The following is a 23,751-nucleotide window of genomic DNA, read 5'->3' as shown; positions in this document are numbered from 1 at the left end:
CCAGGTCCCCTGGAGCCAGAGTTAGAGAAGGTGGTGAGTCGCCCTTCATGGGTGTTGGGATTCAGAGTGTGCTTCGAGTGCGGTACCTACTCTGAACCGCTGACCCATCTCTGCAGCCCAACATTTTCCACCACGTCCTCTAGTCTATGGAATTTTGTGATGTCAGCCGTGTTAAGACTCTCTTCCATTGAAGCCACATCTGCTTTCTCCATCTTGGTTTCCCTCAGATCAGAGACAAGAGATCAAACCACTCCCTCTCTCTTTCTTTTTCTCTCCCATTCCTCATCACTCTCCTCAGGAAGAAGAAGTGTTGCCTTCCCAGCTGCTGTGAGCAGAAGACTTACAACCTCTCTACCTGCAGGGACATTTTGCTCTATGCCATCTCTAGTCTCACTGCTGAAGCTTCCCAAATTTACGACACAGACTTGTTAATACCTTTCTTCTCTTAACTTTATTGTCATCCATCCCTACCAACCCTTTGATTCATTCGAGAAGAGATGCTGCACTTCCAGGACCAAAAACCTGACAATACTTCCTTGCTTCAGGTCCATTCTTTAGGCCTCTTAGCCTGAAGTGGACTTGTGGCCTCTGGTAATCCCGGGAAACTACCAGGCTTTACTTTGTCCATCCCCAAGTCACTAAAATAAAAAGTATTGTCCTACATCACAAATAAGCTACACATCTTTATCCTAGATAATGTTGGCCATAAACTCAATAACCAACTGCCTTAGCCTCTTGATTTTTTTTTTTTTACATTTTAGGGAAATATTCTGATACAAGAAGAAAAAAGTCACTAAGATCATACTACCCAAAGATAATTGTTAACATTTTCTATGTGTGCCTATTTCTACGTGTATTTTATTTTACAATATCGGGATTCAGTTTATATAGTATTTTACCAATAGTATTTTAGTTAGTAATATATTGAGATTTTCCCATATCTCAATAAATTCAGATAATAAAATTTTTAATGATTGGATATTAGTCCACAACAGTTTTGAGTAGTCTCCTATAGTTCGTAATATAGGCAGTTTTCAATCTTTATTGCTATCAATGTATCTTTAGGCACAACTTTACATAATATTTGTGTTAATTTTTTACTTGCTTATGAAAAAACTTAGAAAGTAAATTATTGTACCAAATAATAAAAATATGTTTACCTTAGTGGGGCTTTGTTTGGTTGGTTTTATGTTTTAGACAGACTCTCACTGTGTAGTAGGCCAGTATGGTCTTGAGCTCACAGAGATCCATTTGTCTCTGCCTGGGATTAAAGGTGTGTACCACCACACTGTATGCTTTAGTTTTTTAACCATAACAATTTATATGACAGAAAGATTCTGATTTTATTGTCCTTATTATGGTGGATATAACCTTCCACCCTGGAGAGCAAAAGATGGTATCATTTTTCTCAGTATTTTTGTAGCTGAGTCTGGCCTTGAACTTAGAATTCTCAGGCCTCAGCCTCCCAGCACGGGGACTGCAGGTGGGTGTCACCACACCCAGCTTCATCCTTTCTTAATTTCTGTCAAATAAAAACTGATGCTGTCTTTTTAAAAGGCATGCGGTTACTAATGGCATCGAGCATCTGACAATGCCTGCTGGCCATTCTTAGTGCTGGCTCTGCCCATCTTTGAGTTCTCGTCCATTTCATTTTCTCCCTGTTGGTGTGCACAATGCTTCATTCATGTGGAACACTAATTCTTTGCTTGGTAAATGATGTTGCACATATTTTTTTTGCAAGTTTTAATATTTTCTTTTATTTTGTTTATGGTGCTTTCCTGACATTCAAAGACCCTTAATTTTAATTTAATTTAATCAATCACCATATTTCTTTATAATCCCTTTGTTTTTATCCTCTGAAAGGATTCCACTAAACAAAGGAAAGAGAAATAGCCACATCACTTCAAAGAACTCTTAAATATGGAACTTATTTTCATGGAGAATATTGATTTAAAAAATAGTTAAACCATTATACCAAATCCATTTATTGAGTTATTCTTTTTCCACCCAATGATTTAAAAGTGGTGCCTTTAAATTAATAAACTTCTCCGTGGATTTGGGTTGGACAGTAGGTTTTTATGTTTCGGCTGCTCAGTCTGTGTCGGGTGTTGAGCAGCGACACATTCTGTTCAATTGCAACACATTTCCATGCAGGGTCTTCCTCAACATCTTTCGGACTTTTCTTAGTCATTTCATTATGCAGATGAACGACAGAAGTATTCTTCGGTCATGATTCCAGGAAAGATTACATCACTGGAATGCTGACTTACTGGCCTCTATTCCAAGATTTCTCTACCCGCATCCTTCCATTGCCTGGCCAAAACAGTCTGAGGTTGTGCTGTGGTCTGCTTCTGCCTCTCTTCTGTGATCCTGAGTCTTGCTTCAGAAAGGGTTTCTCAGTAAGTCCCTTCCAGTCAGGGGCCTCTGTTCCGAAGCCCCACTTTCATCCCTTCCTAATTTAATTTCCATCACACCTTCATTGCTCTGCATCTTGTCACTAGAGATACCCGGATCTTGTCACATCCGTCCTACCGTTGCAGAATGTGTCTGTCACTGCTGCATCACTGCGCCTGGGCTCAGACCTCTACCTCCTCCTCGCAGACCGTGAATTATCCACTGTCCTTTCCTTCAGCTTTGCTCCTCTACTTCTGTCTCTCTCCAGCCCCCTGACTCACCTGTGCTTGGAAACCTAGCCACCCCCACGCCCTGCCTTCCAGGCTTCCTTTGTTCCCTCCCACCCCACCTGCTCACTCATCAGCCTGCAGAATTCAAAGGTAGACCATGACCCCAAAGTGCCACATTGAAAGGCTTATTTTTAGTCATCATTGTCCTTGATCTTTCTTCGGAATCTACTTCCCCTACTTTGAACCGCCTTCCCTCATCACATGATTTCATTATGTCTCCTTGGGTCTGACGTCTATTTCTGCTCATTTCTCTTTCCTCCCACCCCTGCACATCATGTTCAAAAGCTTGCTGACCCTCTTCTCTCTCTCTCTTTGTCTCTCTCCCCCCACCGACTCTCTTGCTGACCTTTATTTAATACAAATACTACATGCAAATATTACTTCCACAAGGATCAACCCCAACTCTCCAACCATGAGTCTTCCACAGAAAGTCTCCCAGGACATATGTGGCTAGTGTTTTTAAGGCCAAGGCCTCCAAAAGCCTTTTGTTGCTATTTTGTTTTGCTTGTTTTGAAGACAGTGTTTCTCTATGTAGCTCTGGCTGTCCTGAAACTCACTCTGTAGACCATGCTGGCCTCGAACTCAGAGATCCACCTCCCAAATGCTGGGATTAAAGGTGTGCAGTCCCTATCACCGGGATGCCATGGGCCTTTCAAAGCTGCTCTTGCTATCTCCATTCATGTTCTGTGATTTTGCCACTGTGAATTCTCTCTAAAGGGCGGTAACACTTGCAAACTTCTGAACGGTAATCAAAGGAAGTCTGATTTAGCTTTCAGACTGAAATTATGTTTGAATCAATGAGATGATTTTTACATCTAACATGAGTCTCCTTTACCTTTCTTAGTGTCGGGACATGGGATCACTATTTCGGAGAGGCAGTTTAGGCAAGATGAAAAGTAGCAGGGGGTAGACCAGTTAACTCTCTGGGTGAATTGTTTACAAAAGGAGGCTCAAGTCCCCTTAACTCTGTGTTGCAAAGCTGTATTCATGCAGCTTGCCATCACTCATCTCTTTCTTGGAAAGATGAGCACAAACTTCCAAATTTCCCTTTACCTTCTAATACCACTGGACCTGTGTCTTATGCAAGAGGTGTAAAGCCTTTGACCCTTGGCTTTCATTGTGTGTTGTTTGTAGATGAGAGTTCCGTTTGAGACTCTGGTTAAAAGATGATATAATGTTCTTCTTTGATGCTATCTAAGTTTAGTTTTCATGAAGTTGAGACAAAGAGAACTGACATAGATCACAGAAGGGTATGAATGGATATCACTTAATATTTTATGGTATTTTTGTCCTTTTTCATTTTGAACTATTTCTAATCTCAACTAACTTTTAAAACAATGAAATAAGGGCCAGATATGGTGGTGCACACTTTTAATTCCTTGATTTGGAGTACAGAGGCAGGGAGATCGCTGTGAATTCGAGGCCAGCCTGATGGTGCAGTTAATGAGTTCTACAGAAAGAAACAAACAAACAAACAAATAGGAAACGACCACAACAGCAACAACAACTCCCACTAACAAAACAGAAACGACAAAATTGATGAGATGAGAAAGCAGCACTCAGAAAAGTTAAATTACTTGACTGCGGTATTAAAGAGAGCCAGGCGTTGAGCTAAGCGGAGATTGGCTCTAATAGTTTCTAGTTATTACTGTCTCTGCTGCCTCTGGCCTGTGGCCTTCTATACATCAAGGGTTAACTATGTCCTGAAATCTTTGCTTCTGTGAACACAAAAAGTTAATAGATTGTCCCCACTCCCTAGCTAAAGGAAGAAAACTGCTGCTTTTTAAATAAATCATAAACATTTCCATTATTTAAATTCCAAGAGAATCTAGTCAGAGATTCACCAGAATTGAAGATGGCCCTTTTGATTTAACTGATTGTGTAAGCCACCCATATAAGCATGGGGTATTGGGGGTAACCATTAACCAAGGAGTTCAGGAAAATTGGAACATTACATCGTGTTCCTCTTCAAACACATACATACACACACACACACATACACATACACATACACACACACACACACACACACACAGAGTTCTCAGACTGGCAGCAAAAAACATTAAAAACCTATACCTTTCCATATAATCATATTTGATAATCACTTAAGCAGCATGCACAAGAACAAAACGCTTCAGGATTAAGACATAAGAGGGGCTTTTATCAATGTGTCACCCAGTCATCAGTGGGATTTTGCCACACAGGCCTTCACTTACGGCTTTGCAGAAACTTAATGCAAAAACTGAGCCTATAATTGACCAATAATGACCCCATATTCCCATGCTCTCAAACCACCACCTTTTTTTTTTTTTTTAAATTCACTGCAAGATAGGGTTTAAAACAAGTGGATCAGCTCATGAGCTGCCTGCAGGTATCCTGAAACACTGAAATGGAACCTATAACTTTTCACCATGGGGGAAAAATAAGATTGCTTTTATAGAGAGTTCCAACCTGCCACCAACCTGCAGGGAATAATCCAGAATTCATCTCCTCTTTTGATAAGAGCGTTTTTTCTTTTTACAAGGACTCCTGTCGCACCCCCAGGATACTTGGGGTGTTTATTGTCTGTTTATGTTTACCACATGAGTTCTGGGTCGCCATTGGAGTGTGACGAATCATGAAAATATCCTTTGGTCAATTAAAACATCTTTTAATGTAAAATTGTATTTTTAAGTCAAAATGAATTCTTGGAATATTTGTGATGGCAGGGGATGGATACAAGAAGTGAAAGGATCTAAGCAGCTACACTGTACGAACTGAGGTACTGAAGTGAAGGGCAACAAGAGCTTCTTTAAGGACTGCAAGGGTGGACCTTCGCTATCTGATCCAAGCAAGCCGAGGGGGATGGCTGAAGAGGGCTGGTTACTGGCCCATGTTAATTTCTATGATGCTGAGCGTACAAGACAACAGCATCTCTCCATGGCTTGTCCCCTCCGAGTCTCACAGCTCTCATCTCTTGAGTTAAAATTTTGTGCATGTGCGGACATTAAAATCATTCAGCAAATGTCCGTGCTATCTGTTATAAGCGAGAAGTAACAGCACAGTTTAAGAAAAAAAAAATTATCTGCCATGGTACTGTGACTTGACAACTCATCGACTATCAGATAAAAACAACTGAAATTAGTTCTGGCGGCTTTGGGCCTTGGCAGTTCAAGACTTGAAGAACAAGTGTAGAAGCATGAAAACGGAACCACGATTACATTTTAAGGGGATAATGGACCTCTAAAGGGTGTCAGTGATTACTTTCCACCCTGAAACAACTGCTGCTAATCAATTTAGACGGTGGGATGTGTCCCATAGACGCAACAGTCAAATTCCATTCACCCAACCTAATGCTTCCTGCCCAAACCACCATCTCATTGCAGGAACAGTGAGGCCGGGATCATCTTCACACTTCATAACCATCTCCAAATCACAAAAACAGACCGCAGTGCAGGGGAGGTGGAATTTCCAGACGGCTCTTGAAGTCTGTACAGTCACACTGTCTAAGGTCACTGGCGACCATGCTGCAGCTAAGCCCTGTCACCTTGATCCTCAGCTTCTGAGAACTCCACTTCTGCCCACACTACAATTGCACTGCGGTCATGTGGAAGGAAATGGATTTTTTTTCGTGTGATTTGAATGAATATTCAGGGTTCTCACTAAGCAGCATGTAATGGCACTCTATTCTTGGAGTTTTGAAATAGCTGAATATTCAAATACGCACATGCCTTCTATTTTCCTTTATTCAAGGGTCCTCAATTCCCGTCTCCTTGAATTCTTCAGCGTATTTTTAAACAATGATGCTTGAAGTGATATTTTATAAAACTGGGTGCTAAACTTTGAGGTGCAATTATTTTAGTTTCTTTTTGATGGTAATTTAATAAGCATTTCATTTTCCAATTTTCTCAATTATCTATTTCTGAAAAATAGGCTATTTTTTTTTGTTCGTTTTAGAGTCATAGCAGAAGCAAGGACAAGCCTCGATTACTTCCTCTGCCAACCCTGCCTCCATACACACACATCCTTCTCCAGCACAGCCGATCCCTTATCCAGGTCCTCCACCAAACGGTCCATCGGTTCCTATTTGCTGGATCTCACAGCACCATCATCTGGGGCCCACAGTTTATGGTAGGCAGGTTCACCCTTTTTTCCTGCTGTGCTGAGGATTGAACCTAGGCCTGTGTGCAAAGAAAACACTCAACTTCTGAGCAAATAGAGAACCTTAGCCTCGGGCCACTGGATGTTCTGAGTTTCAACACATGTATACTAGCATGTACCCTCAGTGAAAGAACCATATCTCACAGTGTCCTAAAATCCTTTATGTCTTGCCTGCAATTTTTTTTATGTCAGTTAGTAACTCATAAATAGGGTACTATCTTTCTTAGGTGAACTTTCTCTTAAAAATGGTATCATCAGCTATACTTAAATACGTCTTGTTATTGTCAGGCATGACAGCTCACACCTTCAGTCCTATCACTCTGGAGGCAGAAGCAGGCAGATCTCCGAGTTCCAGGGCATTCTGGTCTACAGGGTGAGTTCCACAACAGCCAGGGCTCTATAGAGAAATCTTGTCTCAAAACAAACAAACAAAACCAACAGCCACCAGGAAACGATCTTGTCATTTGACGGGGAGAGGGCTCAGGTTGTCATCTACCTAAGAAGCTGCAGTCGCCAGTACCATCCAGGAAGAGCACATGAACAGAGGCCTGGTGGCTACATCCGCAGCAACGCATGGGTTTCTCCATACAGAACGCCGGATCAGCCTGTTCTAAACACCGAATCAGGACCGCTAAAAGGTCGAGTTGCTACAATGTGCAATCACCGTTATCAAGGAAAGCACAGACAGTTCGGCTGCAGCCGTCTTTCTTCCGGAGGAGCTTCTAAGATTTAACACAACATTAAATTTCTGGCCTGTCTCTTTAATTTGAGCAATTGTAAAAACGATGACAGATGGAACACAGAATAGACTTGTGTCCTCTATTCTTTACCGAAGAAGGCAGAGCCCAGAGACCCCGAGCGGGAGAAGCTACAGTGTGCGCGTCGTTAATAGAATTATCTAGAGGCTCTCGGAACAGCGAGTACCAGAGCCTTCAGGCTTTCTTTTCCAGAAATTCTTTGAAACCAACCAACAGTGTTCCAGCTTGCCACTGGTGACCATACCCCTGGCGCTCAGTACCCTCCAGTCCCAATAAGGACACGATAGATGTGTCGTTACCTCTGAACCTCGGCAACCCCTGAAGTGACTTCTCTCTTTCCACCCCGGTCTCCTGCCCCCACTCCTCAAAATCATTATAGAATAGGGAGAACATTCAAGCTTACAGTTAATTGGAAACACTGCAAGGGAAGAGGAATGCTTAGGACAGCATGTCCACGGGAAAATAAATCACCCAGCACTGTTATTTAATGCATTGTGACATCATTTCCTGAAATTAAACAGAGATGACACCAATTCAGGCAATCTCCAGTATAAGGTTCCATTCAAATAACTCACAGATGTTTTTCTCCTGGCAAGCAAAAAAACAATGCCGAGGCAAAGGCGAGGGGCAGCCGCCACTCGCCGGCACGCTGGGGAGAACCTCACTCTCTGCTGGTGCCCTTCGGCTGTGCTTTCCGCACACCTCTCTCCCTGAATATTTTCCCAGGGAGCTCCGCTCATACTCGGTGCGCATTTGCCTCCCTGAATACGAGAGGGACGGTCTCATCTCTCTCTCCGTAAGCAAGGCCAACATTTCATATTTGGAATTAATTTGGCGCGCAGCTGTTCGTATTAAGTAGACCCGTCTCAGAATCCTCAAGTGGCTAATTTTCCAAGTAGAAATAACTTATGTCCGTGAACTTTTGCTTCTACTGAGCACTCTAGGTTCTTAAAGAGATGGGGAGTGATAGAGGCTGTCACGGCATCTTCACGGACACGGGTGTGCAAGAGGAACAAGGAGAGGCATTTCGGTGAAGAGGATCACGGCGGTTAAGTAATCCTGATGAGGCTGGGAGGTGGCAAAGGCCTCCAGCAGTTGGAGACCACGGCACACAACCAGAAGATTAAAACGCCCACATCCACGCAATGCACGGGAGTGTGCTCGCTGACTACAAAGTCTGCCCCGCACAGCCATGCGAGTGGGCGCTATGGAGATCATACATTCACTAGTTTCCTACTGAAGGTGAAAAGCAAAGATTGAGAGTGACTGCACAGGCTTTCCCACGATCATGGAGCTCAAACTCAGATCGAAGCGCTTTATGTGAACCGATTCCGTTAGAAAAACCATACCCCGGTGAAGATCAGAAAGCTCGGCTCAAAACTGAGACAGAGCCAGGCAAGTTCTGATCTCACACAGTTAGGATGCAAAATGTAAAGGAGAACCTCTCTTGAAAATCATGGAGGCTTTCTGAACTATCTCAACCAAAGTTCTCCCTCCCCCCTCCCCCTCCACCTGTGCCTGATGGACCATCAAATATTTCTGCTTTTCTTTTCTTTTCCCCTCAGAGAGGGCTGTCCTATACAGCCCAGCCTAGTCTTGGGCCTAGGATTTTTCTGATCTCTGTCTCCCAAGTGTTGGGATTGCAGGGGCATGTTACCAGGCCCAGCAGCACCATGGTACAGTGAACCCCAGCTGGCATTAGTGTTTTCTGCCTCTGATGCTATCTACCGGGTAGCATTCATGAAAGGCCATTAAATGTGGTCAAAGCTTTTAAAGGGTCTGGTGAGACATATTCTCTCTTACTAGGCCCATCTGGGCTTTATATATGAAAATCCAATCTCTTTATCTCACACAATGCCAGGACAGGATAGGATAACATCGGATGACCAGGTCTACCCACTGGTCAGGACCTCTTGCATGCAACAAAATTCAAATAAGAATCATAATATATACTCCCCCCCACTCCCCCCCACACACACACAGAGAGAGAGAGAGAGAGAGAGAAAGAGAGAGAGAGAGAGAGACTTTTTGAGACAAGGCCTCTCTAGTATGCTGCTCTGTAACTCTGGATGTAAAGAAACTCATTCTGGAGACCAGGCTGGCCTTGAACTCACAGCGATCTGCCCGCCTCTGCTTCCCGAGTGCTGGGATTAATGGCGTGTGCCACTATGCCTGGCTGCTCCTTTATACTAAGTATCTGTTATAAGAACCAGGTACAAATTTGAGAGCTTTCACACGTGTGTTTCATTTAATGCCTGAAGTATTAGGAAAATCCAGAATTATCCCCATTCGACAGCCATGGAAAATGAGATGTGGGGGTGATATTTAAGATAAAATATATACTGTGTTATGTATTTGTAGTCCTGTACACTGAATCCAGACTTTTATTCCCTCATTTAAGAAAGCCAATTAGAACCAGTTGGTGGTGGTGCCCGCCTTTAATCCCAGCACTTGTAAGACAGAGGCAGGTGGATCTCTGTGAGTTCCAGGCCAGCCTGGTCCACAAAGCAAGTTCCAGGACAGCCAGGCTGTTACACAGAGAAACGTTGTCTTGAAAAACCGAAAACCAAAAAGGAGAGAAAAGAAAAAAAAGAAAGAAAGAAAGCAATCTAGTTCAGCCCAAAATGAAGAGAACCAGAAAACTAGTTAATAGACAAAATAATGAAAGTTTGCCTATCCATTTCCTTCCTTCCTTCCTTCCTTCTCTCTCTCTCTCTCTCTCTCTCTCTCTCTCTCTCTCTCTCTCTCTCTCTTGTGTGGGGGTGGGCGTGAGGGTGTAGTATAACAAGAAACTCAAGATGACTTTGTTTCCTATCAACAGATCTCCATGAACCGATTGACGGGTGTTCATGACCTGCATCTCTAATGTAACCTGTAAGTAGACATAACTAGGCTTCATCTTCTCTGTAGGTCAACACCAAGCTAGGCTTTTACATAGTCCCATAAAATGACTGCCAGTAGGTGAAGAGTCACCAAGCCACAGACCACAGCCCCTTTTCGCACACCCACAGACACAGAGCGAGTAAGCAGTGCTTGCCACAGACAGTGACAGAACATCAAAACTTGTCATTTCAAGGAGACTGCACAAGGTACTGTTGCTTGTTTCTGAGGCAGTGTGGATATCTCTGAAGGAAGTGCCACACCTACTAAAGGGTAGGGCTATGGCATTTCCAATGCAAAGACCCTCCTGGGTCAGAAATTGGCGTGAGCAAGTCAAGACCTTGGGTGTGAGGACCTTCTCTTTCTCCCCCACGGTGGGCACAACTCAGGGGCTCTCCCAGGTGAGCAAAGGTGCTTGCAGGCTGACTTGAGAATGAAAGGCCTGGAGTATGGTTATAAACCGCCAGCCTGAAGATTATTTCTTGCCATTTCTTTTTAAAGTATCTTTGCAGTAGAATAAAAAAAATTGTAATGGCAGGCTTACTTTTAGAATTTTATAATCTGCAAGTGTGAACAAAGAGAATAACCGTTTGCTGAGACAGCTCTATGGCTGTTTGCTTGTTTACTTGTTTTGGTCCTTGTCTACTTTCTGGCAAATGCAAGTGTATTTCCAACAGATTTTTTTTTCTTCCACCTCCTCTAGATTTTGTAGGGTGAATAAACCAGACAGGGTCATGCATGAATGGAAGAGGAGAATGGGTATTCAACAGTTTTGCTAACTGAATTTCTAAGAAGACATAGATTTATTTATGTAAAAGTATTGCACATTCTAGAGGGTATTGTTTTAAAGGACACCATGAAAACTGTTAGTTAGACAGCTAGAGAGTAATCCTTTAACATCAGATCAAGCAAATTCAAAGAGCTTGGCTCTGAGCGTGGAAACAGACTCATCAAACAGCTCAGTTTTCAAAATTCTACTTTGGTTCTAGTTTAAACATTTTTTTTTCCAAAGTAATCAATTATTAACAAATTGATTATCCTTTCCCCTAACCGTGGTTCATCGGAATCTGAGAGACTGTTTCAACTCTTACAATTGTACTGGAATTTGTTCTTCGTAGAAAATGGAAGGTTAATGATTTTTGTCATATTGAGACTAAGACTTCACAATTGCTACAGTTGGCCTTTGTTGAGTTGGGTTTTTTCCCTCCTCTCGGCCTTTTGAGGTATTCAGAATAGGTGACAATAGCTTGCAGTTGAGAACATATGTAGGGAGACCCCTGTGGCTTATTGGGGACAGTTGCTTCATGCTGGTTGGGTGTTTGGAAAAAAAAATACACCCAGAGTTCTTTTATGTTCTGATAGTTAATGAATGCATGAATGTCAAAATGGGCCAATGGCCCATTCAGGGGGCAAAGCCTTTGCAGCCCCCTTCTATAAGAACACATCCTGAGATGCAAAATACATTTGCTTAACAAATTAAAATAATGAGATAATTCAATTAGCTTCTTTTTTAAGAAAGAAAGAAAAAAAGGGTACATCAGGGATTATTGTACTACAAGAACAGGTCACACCACACAAAAGGGGACAGGCCAGTTTGAAATAATGTTAAAGAGACTGATAATGGAAGAATGTGCATTGAATCCCACACATGGAAAGAAATTTACATGAAATAATAATTTAGGCCACATCGATTTGCGGTGAGTTCCAGCCGACATTTCACTTTGAATGTTGAAATTCATTAAATGACAGAGAAATATACCAGGACATCCCTCTTTGCAAGGACTCCCGCATGCCTGTTAGTGTATGTAAGAAAAGAGGTCCAAATTAACATGTCGCTAGTTAGGGGGCTCTATTCTTGTTTTCTGAGCTCAGAATTACAGCGGAGTAAATCTTTCAGCTCATTAAGATCGAAAAGTAAAAGTTTTACAAGACCATCCTCATCAAAGTTACTGGGTCTCTTCGCTACAGTGGGGGTGACGTGTGGATGGAGAGAGAAAACATTTTCAAAACGAAAGCCAGAGAGAATTTCTCTGAGATCCAAGGGAGGTGCAGAAAAGGCCTGGAGGGGAACAGAAAGGGCGATGGGAGACAAAGCCAGTGGGAGGAAGCCATGAAAAAGGGCAATTTCTGAGAGAAAGCCATGGAGAGGAGAAAAAGCAAGCACTCGGAGACAAGTGAAAAGAGGAAGGAAATGGCAAGATGACTGTGTGCTGGGGGCATTGCTCTACCCAAAGGCCTTGGGTGGAACGCAGATGCAGAGGTACAGACAAGGGACCTATGGATGCCATGACATAGCTCTCTCATTTGAGAAATGGACCAAAGAAGAATCCAGGGAACCTAATGGGTTAAACTGGCCATCAGACATTCCAGGGGAAAAGGGAGGTTGAAATGAAGTACTCCTGATGTCAAGACTCGGGTTATGTGAGTCTTTTTTTTTTTTCTCTCTCTCTCTCTAAGCAATCAGTGAAATTGTTAGCGGTGTAGAGAGTTCTGCACAAAGTCCTGTTTGTATTTAACTAGGTAAACACTCTCGTGCGGCAAGGGCTGTGAGTTTGTAGCACCGTTGACGGGCAGGTGCCAAGGAATCATGAGCAGGTGACTGCAGTGTGTGGTGAGACGATGGATCCATGAGAGGTCAAGGCAAGAAATCCAAGGAGAGCTCTTGATGGCTCACCAGGAGGTTTGTTCAGAGCTTGAGCAGAGACCCTTCCATATTCAGAAGAGCTGGGACAGCCAATGGCTTTCCAGACAGGGGAGCAAGGCAGCCCCTGGCTTCTCCCTAACCGCATCACCGCCATCACCACCTTGACTTCGAGCAGACCAATGGCAGACATTCTGAGGTCTCCACTAAAGACAAGACCTGAGCAAAGTCACCTCCTTCACAGGTGGAAAGAACATGGAGCTGGCGACTCAGACAGCTGGGTTTGACCATCTAGAGTCCCCTTCTCGGTCTGAGTTCAAAGTAGCCACATTCTCCAAGGTTATGAGCATTCTGACACCTTGATTTTCCTGGCAATGGCTGAAAATGCATGCACGCAGATGCTTGGCTGCCAGGCAAGCATTTCAACCGAGAACGCTATCACTGTAAGGGAATCCAGAGGAAGCAAACCAACTAGCCCAACTGGTCAGGAGGAAGCAGTTTGCCTGTTGAGCATCTCCAGCTCTTTAAACCACCAAACCTCGGGGTAAAAACAAGGAAACCCTCCCCTCACACTCACTCGACTTCCAAATTAAAGCCATTTTACAGGTTAGCCAGTCTCCAGCTGAGGTGATGTAGCAATGGACAGCTGTGAAGTCATTTTGATAATGATGAGAATAATAAGCACATGGCAAGGTTGAGGGCTTTGCCGTTGCAGCTTCAGTGCTCCTGAATAGATAAAAGTGATTAAATACTCCTGATTATCCCTGACCAATATGTAATGGATTTACAGCCCTTTCAATTAGTCAGTATTTGCTTAGGACTCATTATTTTGTCTTTGGTTAAGTAATCAGCCCAGAGACGCATGTTCCGTCTAATTCCTCTGAGCCAAGTCAGTGTAGGGCCCTGACCTTTGAAATGGCCATAGCTGCAAGGCAAGAATAACCACTGCCAAGGCAGCCTCGTTGGTACCTCCAGCTGATCTGGACACCGCAGGCCAGATCGATTCACCTCAGTTTGGCCCTAACGTCCTTACAGCCAAATGTCCGATTGAGAAACATGAATCCACCACTTCTCCCTCGCTACCGCCATATCCCACCCCTTGCCCTCCGTCCCTCTGTGAGAAGAGCAGACCAACAGCCGGCATCATAAATGAGAGGGGCAACTTGTCCTGGACTCACAGCACTGTGGCTAATTCCTTCAGCATGACTACACACAAGCTGGATCAGCGAGGAAGATCTTCAGCTTTCAATGAGCTACTTACTCTGCTCCTAAGCTATAGTGTACATAGAATGGCCTGGAAACAATGTAGGACAGGACGCATCCTCGGAAAGTTTCCAAGGGTTTCCAAACAGATAGTAAAATATAAGCATGCATGGTTCCTCCGTAAAAAAAGAAATCTTGTCACTTTTCGTCATGAGAGCCTTTGAGTCAACAGTATATACTGACACATAAAACTGACTGCAAACACGGGGATATAAATTGTCTCTTTAAGGCCATTGCCCATATTAATCTTTCCCAGAAGTGAAAAGGGTTAGCTTTTAAGATAATGGACTTGAACAGCTAAAACAGAATCTTTCACTTCAACCTTACAAACAAAGGCACTAGAGTACCTATAACCCTTTTCTGTATTAGTCACACACACACACACACACACACACACATGCACATATGCATGCCAAATTATCAGACCACCTCCGTGAGATGAGCCTGGGCATGTATGTGTGCAAGATACTGGCTTTGCTCATGGAGGAGACAGCATTGGTTAGCAGGAGAATCAGCAATGCCAACAGATTCGTGAGCTCCTTACAGCTCTCTCCTTCGGTTGAAGTTGCATTGTCTGAAGTTGCTCATATCTTGTAATGCAGTAAACATCGACATATGCTATTGAAAGTCTCAGCCATTTTGAACAAGGTCCATTGCTGACTTCTTAAGACAAAACACTGTTCCTTTTTAGAGGATGCTGTTTGGCTGGTAAGGGTTGACAAAATTGTGACGGCTACGAGTCACCAGAGTCCGAGGGACAGAAAGTAGGCAACCTTGTTTTAAAAAACGAAACAGAAGGACAGAACTCAAACTGAAACCAAAACCAACCATGTGTGAGAGGCCATGTGACGTGCACAAACTTCGCAAAATGCCAAATAAAGTTTTCATTATTTCAAATATCTTGTGTCTTCACTTACTGTGAGATGCTGGAACAGCCACGCTCTCATGATATTTGTCGCGACTTTGGGGAAGATGCCTCTTTTCTTCTGGCGTTTTTTGTCCTTGTCTGGATCGTCATCATCACCTGTGCCAGGTGAAGCTACACTGTTGTCTAACCCGTCACCTAACAGGAAGAAATGAAGATCCATTAGAGCAAGCCGAGCGAGGGGTGCCAACAACAATGCCAGGCTAATGACGAGCTCAGCTAAGCTCGCTGAAAGAAATCCATTAAGGGGGTATATTCCCTTTCATTAAAGTATAATTGGAGACACAAATATGTAAAAGACAAAATTAAGCCAGGCCTCTTCAAATGTTAATTTTGTGTGTCTCCCTCTCGCCCATATCATTAATTCAATTATAATTGTGTACTTGACACAACGCAGTAGCTCTTTGTCAATTATGGAACCCAGTGTGGGCAAACCGCTACGAGAAAACCCATTTGGTAGAAATACATCCCTGTGCCCATAGTGAGCACAGACTGCCGGGTAATCAAGTTAAATGTTCTGTAGTCTATATATCCTGGGCAGCCTGCAGAGGTGACAGCAACGGTGTCACTGTTGATTGCACATAACGCACTGCCTGTTCGGCCCCTCCCAGAACTGTCACCTCCCAAACTCGCCCACTCTGCACACTCCTCCCGTGACCCAGAGCGCCACATTTGCATGACATGAAAACTTTTAAGCTCTCGGCACTGCTGATCATTACCGTGAAGGGGGCAGACAAAAAGACACACATCAAGGTAGGGTGCTCACTTACTCAGAACTTCCTAAGCCACATCTTTCTCTTCTGTGCTTTTCTCTGGCATTAATTGTGCATTAGCAAAAATCATTTACTTTTAACAGTCAGAGTTATTTTTTCTTGCCCTCCGGCAAAAATGCCTTGAAAGCCTGCCTGGAGGGCATCTAAATTATGTATCTGAAAAACTCTTCTGGCAAGGCATTGCAGGACCCCTACTTTCTTAAAATTCATACGAGCACGTCTTCCTGTTTTTGGGAAGGCATCAATCAAGGGTAGCAATATATGCCATATCCCTACATTAATATTTGAACTAATAACTTTAAAAAAAGGAAAGAAACAAGATCCGACTTGTGGCATAATCAAATGCAAAATAAATGAAGAATACGGGGACAGCACTGGGGCTTTATAGATGGCTGTGTTTCCCTTGCACATCATTAGCCTGGAGCCACACGAAAGAGGAAAACAGAGAAGCGGAGAGTTTATGCTCCCTGCTGGTGTTTAAGAAGCTGGGGTCCTGGAAGGACATCTGGGAATTGCGCTGAGATGGGTTTTTTTGTAATTTAAGAATAGACATTCATTAGCAGTAAATGCCATAAATCCCACGCTAAGTAAAAACCTTGTCCAAGAAAGCCTAAAACAATAAACTCTGTGCTCAATGTAGCCTGAGCTGGGCACTCTGTAGCTGCCCAAGGAATGCAGCAGATCCACCAGCAAATCCCCAGCCCCGCTCCCTCCTCCCAAATGGTGTTTTCCCCAGACTTCCTGCCCACTGGGGCACTGGCCTTAGAACTTCTGGGTCTGCCTGTGGCCTTTCTGGTACCTGTTCCTTTAGCTCTCTCGTGGAAAAAAAAAAAAAAACAAAAAAACAAAAAAAAAACCCTCAACCTTCTTTGACCAGAGAAGCAGAAAAACCACAGCAAAGAGAGCTGGCAGATTAATTTTATTGACATTTCCATTTTCACTGCAATGCGATCCCCTCCATCACATGGAAGGGATGACCCTCACTATTTACAGACTGACAGGCCACTTCGTTACAGCCACCCTGCCCCAAGGCAAAGCAGCTCCCTTCCATCTGCCCAAACACTAGAGCATGACCCCCAAGTTGTTGTTCTCTTTTTCTTTGCCTTCTGTTATGATAAAAGAGAGAGAGAGAGACATACACACACACCACACACACACACATACATACACATACAGAAATAGAAACAGAGACAGAGAGATGGGGGTGAGGATACAATACACACACATACACACACACACACACACACACACACACACAGAGTCCAATAGTCAAAGAAGGAATAGGTGGCAGGGGAAAAAAATCCTTTGGCTTTTGAATACTGGATATATAGAATCTAGTCTTTATCTGTTGACCTTCCCTGCACACACATGTACATTTATCTATCTGGGAGTTGCATATATACTTGCATGCGCTCACACATGCATGCACACACGCACTCACACATATGCACACACACGCATGCATTTGCACATGCATATGCACGCACCTGCACATGCACACACACACACACACACACACACACACACACACGCCCAAGCCTGCATGGGGACGTGTGCACAGTTTCCACCGTGCCAAGGAACTGCTGCAAGGCAAATTCTCACCCACACTAATGGCTTCTGACTGCTCCTTGGCAACCCCAGCATTTTCACCTGGGTGGAAGTGCTCTCGGAAATACAGACACTGGGGCGATGTCATCAGCTGCTCATGTGACACAGACGGAGAGTGGCTATTAGGAGTCAGGCAGTGGGCCTTGGGGATCTGAGGTGCTCTTCTGTAGCCTGAGGCACTTTTGAAAAGCAGTACCCAGAGATGAGGGGGGAAAAAATTCACATTGCAAGTCCAAGTTTGAAGTCAGTCAGTCTGTCTGTCTCCACACTGTGGATAGAGATATCTTTGTCTCTTACTGTGGGATCTCTGTAGCTCTCTGAACGCACGTTTCAGATTATGTGTGGAATACGTCTTCCTTCACTGTCTTCCAAATAGAAAAACACGCTCTGTAAACAATGCCTGTGTGTATATATTTCTTCCTAAGCACATATGGTTTCTGTGTATATGTTTAAGCTAAAATTGTCAGGATTTTGTTAAAATCTCATTTAGCTTCCTTTGATAGATTTTTGAACACACTTATTGCAAGAGGTTAATGGCTTAATTGAAGGAAGTTCAACCAAAAAAGGCATTTGCCTTTTGAACCCAATCAATGACCTTAAAAAAATGAGAGGCAGTGACTCCATGGTGCATTTTCTCTTCTTTAAAATGAAAGGGGGCTGATAACACTCTCAGACTATATGATTCACTATGTTTAGCTCCAGAAAAAAAAAATGTCGCTAGCATGAGCATCCTTTGATGACTGACTTAAATTGGATAAAGAGAAGCATTGCATGAATTTTAATGGAAAGCAGTCCATTTTGTAAAAATGTTATGAAATATTTGAATTTAGAACGGTATCATAAATAATTATAAACAAAAAACATGTCTGATTTTATATTAATACCTAGATACTCGATAGGATTTTTTAATTAAGGTTGACAATTTCATACATGCATATGGGTAAGAGACTTTTAATACTAGTGTTTCTATCTCTACAAAAAGAGAGATTTTTCTTTCCCAAATCCAACAGTAAATGCCATCTCTTTTTCAATGAGCTATGAACCAAGTCTAGCAACCAAGTTCTAACAACAACATAAAGAAAATGTCTGAGAGGCAACTGTGTTTTCTGAACCTCAACTAAAATTCCGCAGGCGCCGTTGGAACTAAGCTGCTGGGGGCACTGGATATTGTTTTCTTGTCTCCAGACTATGTGGAGCAGGGTTGTTGGTGTTAGCATGTGGATTAAATGAGTTAGCGTGCTAAAGGGCGTGCATACACTAGCACCATGTGTGTACTAAAGGAGGCAGCAACGCTGTGAGTGCAGACATCAACCCTTGAAGTTATGACTCAGTACTGCAGAAGCCTTGAGAAAAAGAATTGTTTCTCCCTTATTTGTGCCCTACCTAGATTCATAACCTCAACAACATGACCGTTTGTTGGAAGGGTCAGTTACCAAAGGGCTGATTCAAAGGCTTTGTCCTCTCTCTGACAATGGTCACACTGGGAAGCTGCACCCACAGCGTATCTAAAGACTGTTCTTGGTAGCAGGTAGATTGCTTGTACATACACACTCACTTTCAAACATGCCACCAATGGCATTCCTTGAGAGAGAGACCTTAGTGCTCCCAGGGCCTATGTGGGTGACCGTACTATTACCAGATTCCCATCTCTGACAATAAAGAAATGCTGAGTTTGTTTCCTTTTGAAGATTGCTAATCCTTTGACCAAGGTAGAGATCGACGTTTGGGACAAGATACTCAAATTATGTGTATGTTAGTGAAACGTGACATGTGTAAACATAAGATGTTCTCAAGGCCAGTGAACACATAGACAGCAGGTATACCAAAGTATGGGGGAGACTGATGAAGGTGTAGGCTTCAAGGTTTCACCCCAGACTCAGTACATCAAAATATCCAGGGCCCAGGACTATGTGTTTTTTTTTCTTTTTTTTTCTTTTTTTTTTAAATATCTATTCATTTATTATGCATCCAATATCTGCCTACATGTGTGCCTGCAGGCCAGAGAGGGCACCAGATCTCATTACAGATGGTTGTGAGCCACCATGTGGTTGCTGGGAATTGAACTCAGAACCTTTGGAAGAGCAGGCAATGCTCTTAACCACTGAGCCATCTCTCCAGCCCTCCAGGACTATGTGTTTTAAACGAGTTTTGGGGGTTTGCTTATGCACAAAGATTGGTATTGGTTCTTTATGCATGTGTGTGTGTGTGTGTGTGTGTGTGTGTGTGTGTGTGTATGTGTGTGTGTGTGTTCGCGCACGCGCGGAGAGGTGGGAGGACTATTTGTGGAAGTCAGAGCTCTCCTTCTACCCACATGGTCTCTAGGTATCAAACTCAGGTTGTTGGCCTAGGTGCTAAGTTCCTTTACCCACTGAGCCATCTCAAAGGCCCAACGCTTTCTTTCTTAAAATCAATTAACACGCCCGCACGCGTGCAAGGGTATGCACACACAAGGGTACATGCAGAGCAGAGGAGGACTTTAGATGTCCTGTTCTGTTACTCTCTGCCTTATTCTGTTAAGTCGAGGCCTCCCACGAAAGCTGAAGCTAGTCTGACGGCTAACAAGTCCCACTAACCCTCCTGCTTCTGCCCTCCACAGTGCAGCTGCCCGGGCACCCACGGCCACGCCCAGCTTTTCTGTGGCTCCTCCAGATCCTCACTGAGGTTCACACGTATGCCCAGGAGGCGTTCCCGCTCACTGAGCCATCTTACCAGCCTTCCGCCACATTTCTAAGACAGGGCCATTCATGACCTCTGGAGCTCACCAAATTGGTGACTGGCTGGCCAACAAGCCCCGGGGACATAGTGTCTCTGCTTTCTACTTCCCCAGCAGTGAGATGTGGACATGTGTTCATCTTTTTATGTGGGCACTAGGAATGTAAACTCAGGTCTTTATATTTGTCCAGCAGGCACTTGACTGGGAGAAATCTCCTCACCTCAGTGACACCAGTCCTTTACTTCGATAACCTGACCTGAAATTAACTGTACCCCAGGAAGAGTACTCTACTATCTCATGATTAGGGGGGTGACATGATGAGTTACTCTGGCTGTCCCATCTGGGCCTTCTGCAGAGATTAGAGCAGGTCCCTAGACCGCTCCGGGGTCCTGGCCGTTCCCATGATTGTCTCATGTTCACGTTAAATAGGGCTGGAATACGGGCTCCTGAAATAAAGTTCAGCAGCGTAGGACTCAGCTGAGAAACAGGCAGAATCTCAGATCCACCGAAGACCTCGTGAGTTGGTAAGGCTAAGTGTGGGGCCCATCAGTCTCGGCACTAATAAGCCATGCCGGTGGTTCAGATGCCCACTTCAGCAGCACAGCTCTGAGAATATCCCCTTAGGCTGCTCTCCTTGTTGTTGTCTGGAGGCCTGCTCTAATCTCTGCATCCTTCTGCTGTTTTAAGACTCTGAAGTATTGTGAGAACTCTCTGGCTGGATTTACATTCACGCTCTAAAGGAAATCCTGCATTCTTTCCTGGGCTGAGCGGAGCGGTCCCAGCACAGGCACTGTTCTGATGGGTAGCTACAAAGGCACCTGCCTCGGCAAGTGATGCTGGCCACTGAGTGGCAGGATGCAGAACCCCAAGGCGCCCGGAATATTCTGGAAAAGAAAAGTCCCTATCCATAGATATGTATTCAGCAAATCAAATCAGACATGAGCACATCATGAGAGGACCCTCAGATGACCCTACACACGAAAATGCCATCCCTCAAACCCTTGGCCATAAAAAACCACTCAAGCAAAGGACACACTTCCCCTCATTTGCATCCCGTGCTGTTCCTTCTAGCTCAAAGTCAGTGCCTACCTAGACATCTGTTGAAAAGTTTGGAGGAAAAATATAATAAAAACAGCGATGATGTGTTAGAATGTGTCTAACACCACAAGGGTGGAGAATCCTTCATGTCTCCTTTCCCCATGCTTTAAGAAACAAACTTATTTTCAGAGGACACTGAAACCACGAGGCTGTCTCATTGGCCAAGCTCTCTGCCTTCAAGGATGAACCAGAATCCAGGCTTAGCTTCTCCAAGTCCACTCAGCTACCACAGGCTCCCTCAGAAGCCCATGGTCTACCCTTTACTTCCCTTAACATTATTTTGCGTGAACCCTCTTATTAACCCACATTGAAGAAGGCCCAAGGCTACAAGAAAAGGCCTAAATCCTGGAAAAGTGTTCATTTTAGGGTGCAACACTTGAAACTTTGTGAGCGCTGGTCCGGGTTGGCCACAAATAGAAATGGGCACACTTTTCTTCACAAGTCTGCCAGGACTTAAGAGGGCTTCACATACAATCGGTGTAGAACTGGAATTTTTGTGATTAAGCTTTCAGAGCCAGGTGGAGACCCTGACAAGGTGAGGCACCAATGATCTGGTAGCAAGAGACACTACCTACTGATAAATGGTTGATGGATAATATAGATAGAAAGACATATAAATAGAACATAATACCTTCCAACCATGTCACTGCTAGCATTTAGATGTGTTCATGAACACACAGGTACTGGTGTATGATATCTGTGACTATAAACAGGTATATAGGCGCGCGCGTGTGTGTGTGTGTGTGTGTGTGTGTGTGTGTAGCTTTATAAAATACTTATAAAGTAATGCAATTTGTATAAAAGATAAACTGTTTGGGGGGTAAGCACAGACCCTTGTAGGTGCACACACACATTTTCCCATTCCATAAACATTTCTATTGAACATACATTTTTTTGTGTGTGGTACCTCCTGTGACACCTAATGTCCCACCCCTCTGCTTCTTCAACACTTCTCACTTTCATTATCTTCATCCCCCCCAAATTTATGTTTATCTGTACTTGCAATGTTGTAATCATCATCGGTCTTCACCAAAAAGAAGAAGAGAAAGAAGAGAAAGAAAAAAATAAAGAAAGGAAGGATGGAAGGAAGGAAGGAAGAAAGAGAAAGATTAAAACATTACTATTATCTATTCCATTTTACAGTGAGGAAAACTGAGATGCAAAGTCATTTGTCAGAATCACAAGCGACTGAGACGGGCACTTGGCCTTCAAAACCCATGCTCCATCCTCCATCTTCTCCCTTGTGCTAGGCTGGAATGGCATGAAGATGGTATGGCAGAGCCAGATTCTGAATTACCCCTCAACCCTGAAGAATTAAATCCCAGGAGACAGGCCCAGGATAGTCATTTATCTTTACGCCACAAGGAGCGATTGTGTGGCAATGTGTTTAGACACAAACACAGGAGCTGGTAAGATAGCTCATTAGCAAGAGATACCTGGCACTAAGCCTGACAACCAAGGCTTGATCCATGAAACTCACACGATGAGGAGAAAAGTGACTCCTACAAGCCTGGCCCCTACAAGAACGCTAGGGCTTGGCCATGCGCCTCTCTCAACAGAGGAAATACAAGTAACCCTTTAATACAAACACAAAAAGAAATATGCGCTCAAAAAATCACTAGGCGCATTTTTACAAAACGAAGAGTATCTATGGGGCTAGAGAGATGACTGAGCAGTTGAGAGCACTGGCTGCTCATCTGTGGGACCCGGGTTCAATTCTCGGCACCCACACAGCAGTTCACAACTGTCTGTGACTCCAGTTTCAGAGGATTGGGCACTCTTATACGTGCAGGCAAGACACCAATACACATAAAATAAGAATAAATTTTTAGAAAGAGTACCTATTGTCTATATAAGGTCATCTTTTTCTTATAGATCTAAGGTTTGCATTAAGTGATTTTTGAAACAGAAAAACCAACAAAGTTTTCAAGACTAAGCCATGGAACCCTTGAAGAGTCCACACCTTTACTCCTTCCCGTTGGGTCTGCTGTGCCCATTCTCTCCATTTTCTTCCCACTTTCTAATACTCTTTGCTAGCAAGCTCCTATTCAGCCTTCATCTCCTAGTGAAAATGTCGGCTTTGCAGTTTGTTCCTAGGTCCTGTCTGAGAGTTGGGATGCTGTATTCTTGGCTTCCTCAGTAGCTTATTCTTTTGTTTTCAATTTATTTCCTCATGAAGGTGTGAGCATAAGGCCAACAATCAAACGTTAACGGAATGAGTGTACTTGTAGGAAAAGCCGCTAGACAGAGTTTAGGATCGGAGAAGAT

At 43.6% G+C, this 23,751-nt stretch overlaps 1 protein-coding gene across 6 annotated transcripts in view; it reads right to left on the bottom strand.

Annotated features, from left to right (window-relative positions):
* The window catches only part of Meis2 (Meis homeobox 2), a 207,583-nt gene that overhangs the window by 127,186 nt on the left and 56,646 nt on the right, over positions 1-23,751 (bottom strand). For all 6 annotated transcript variants that reach the window (XM_085696490.2, XM_085696494.2, XM_085696495.2 and 3 more), the window contains exon 8: positions 15,284-15,429. In XM_085696490.2, coding sequence (XP_085552616.1) covers positions 15,284-15,429 — 146 coding nt within the window. The remainder of the gene's footprint in view (positions 1-15,283; positions 15,430-23,751) is intronic.

Source organism: Myodes glareolus, chromosome 10, assembly GCF_982192425.1.
Source record: "Myodes glareolus chromosome 10, mMyoGla1.1, whole genome shotgun sequence".
Classification (NCBI taxonomy): domain Eukaryota; kingdom Metazoa; phylum Chordata; class Mammalia; order Rodentia; family Cricetidae; genus Myodes; species Myodes glareolus.
The sequence above is the reverse complement of the archived record's forward strand: the minus strand, read 5'-3'. Positions and strand labels throughout refer to the sequence as shown.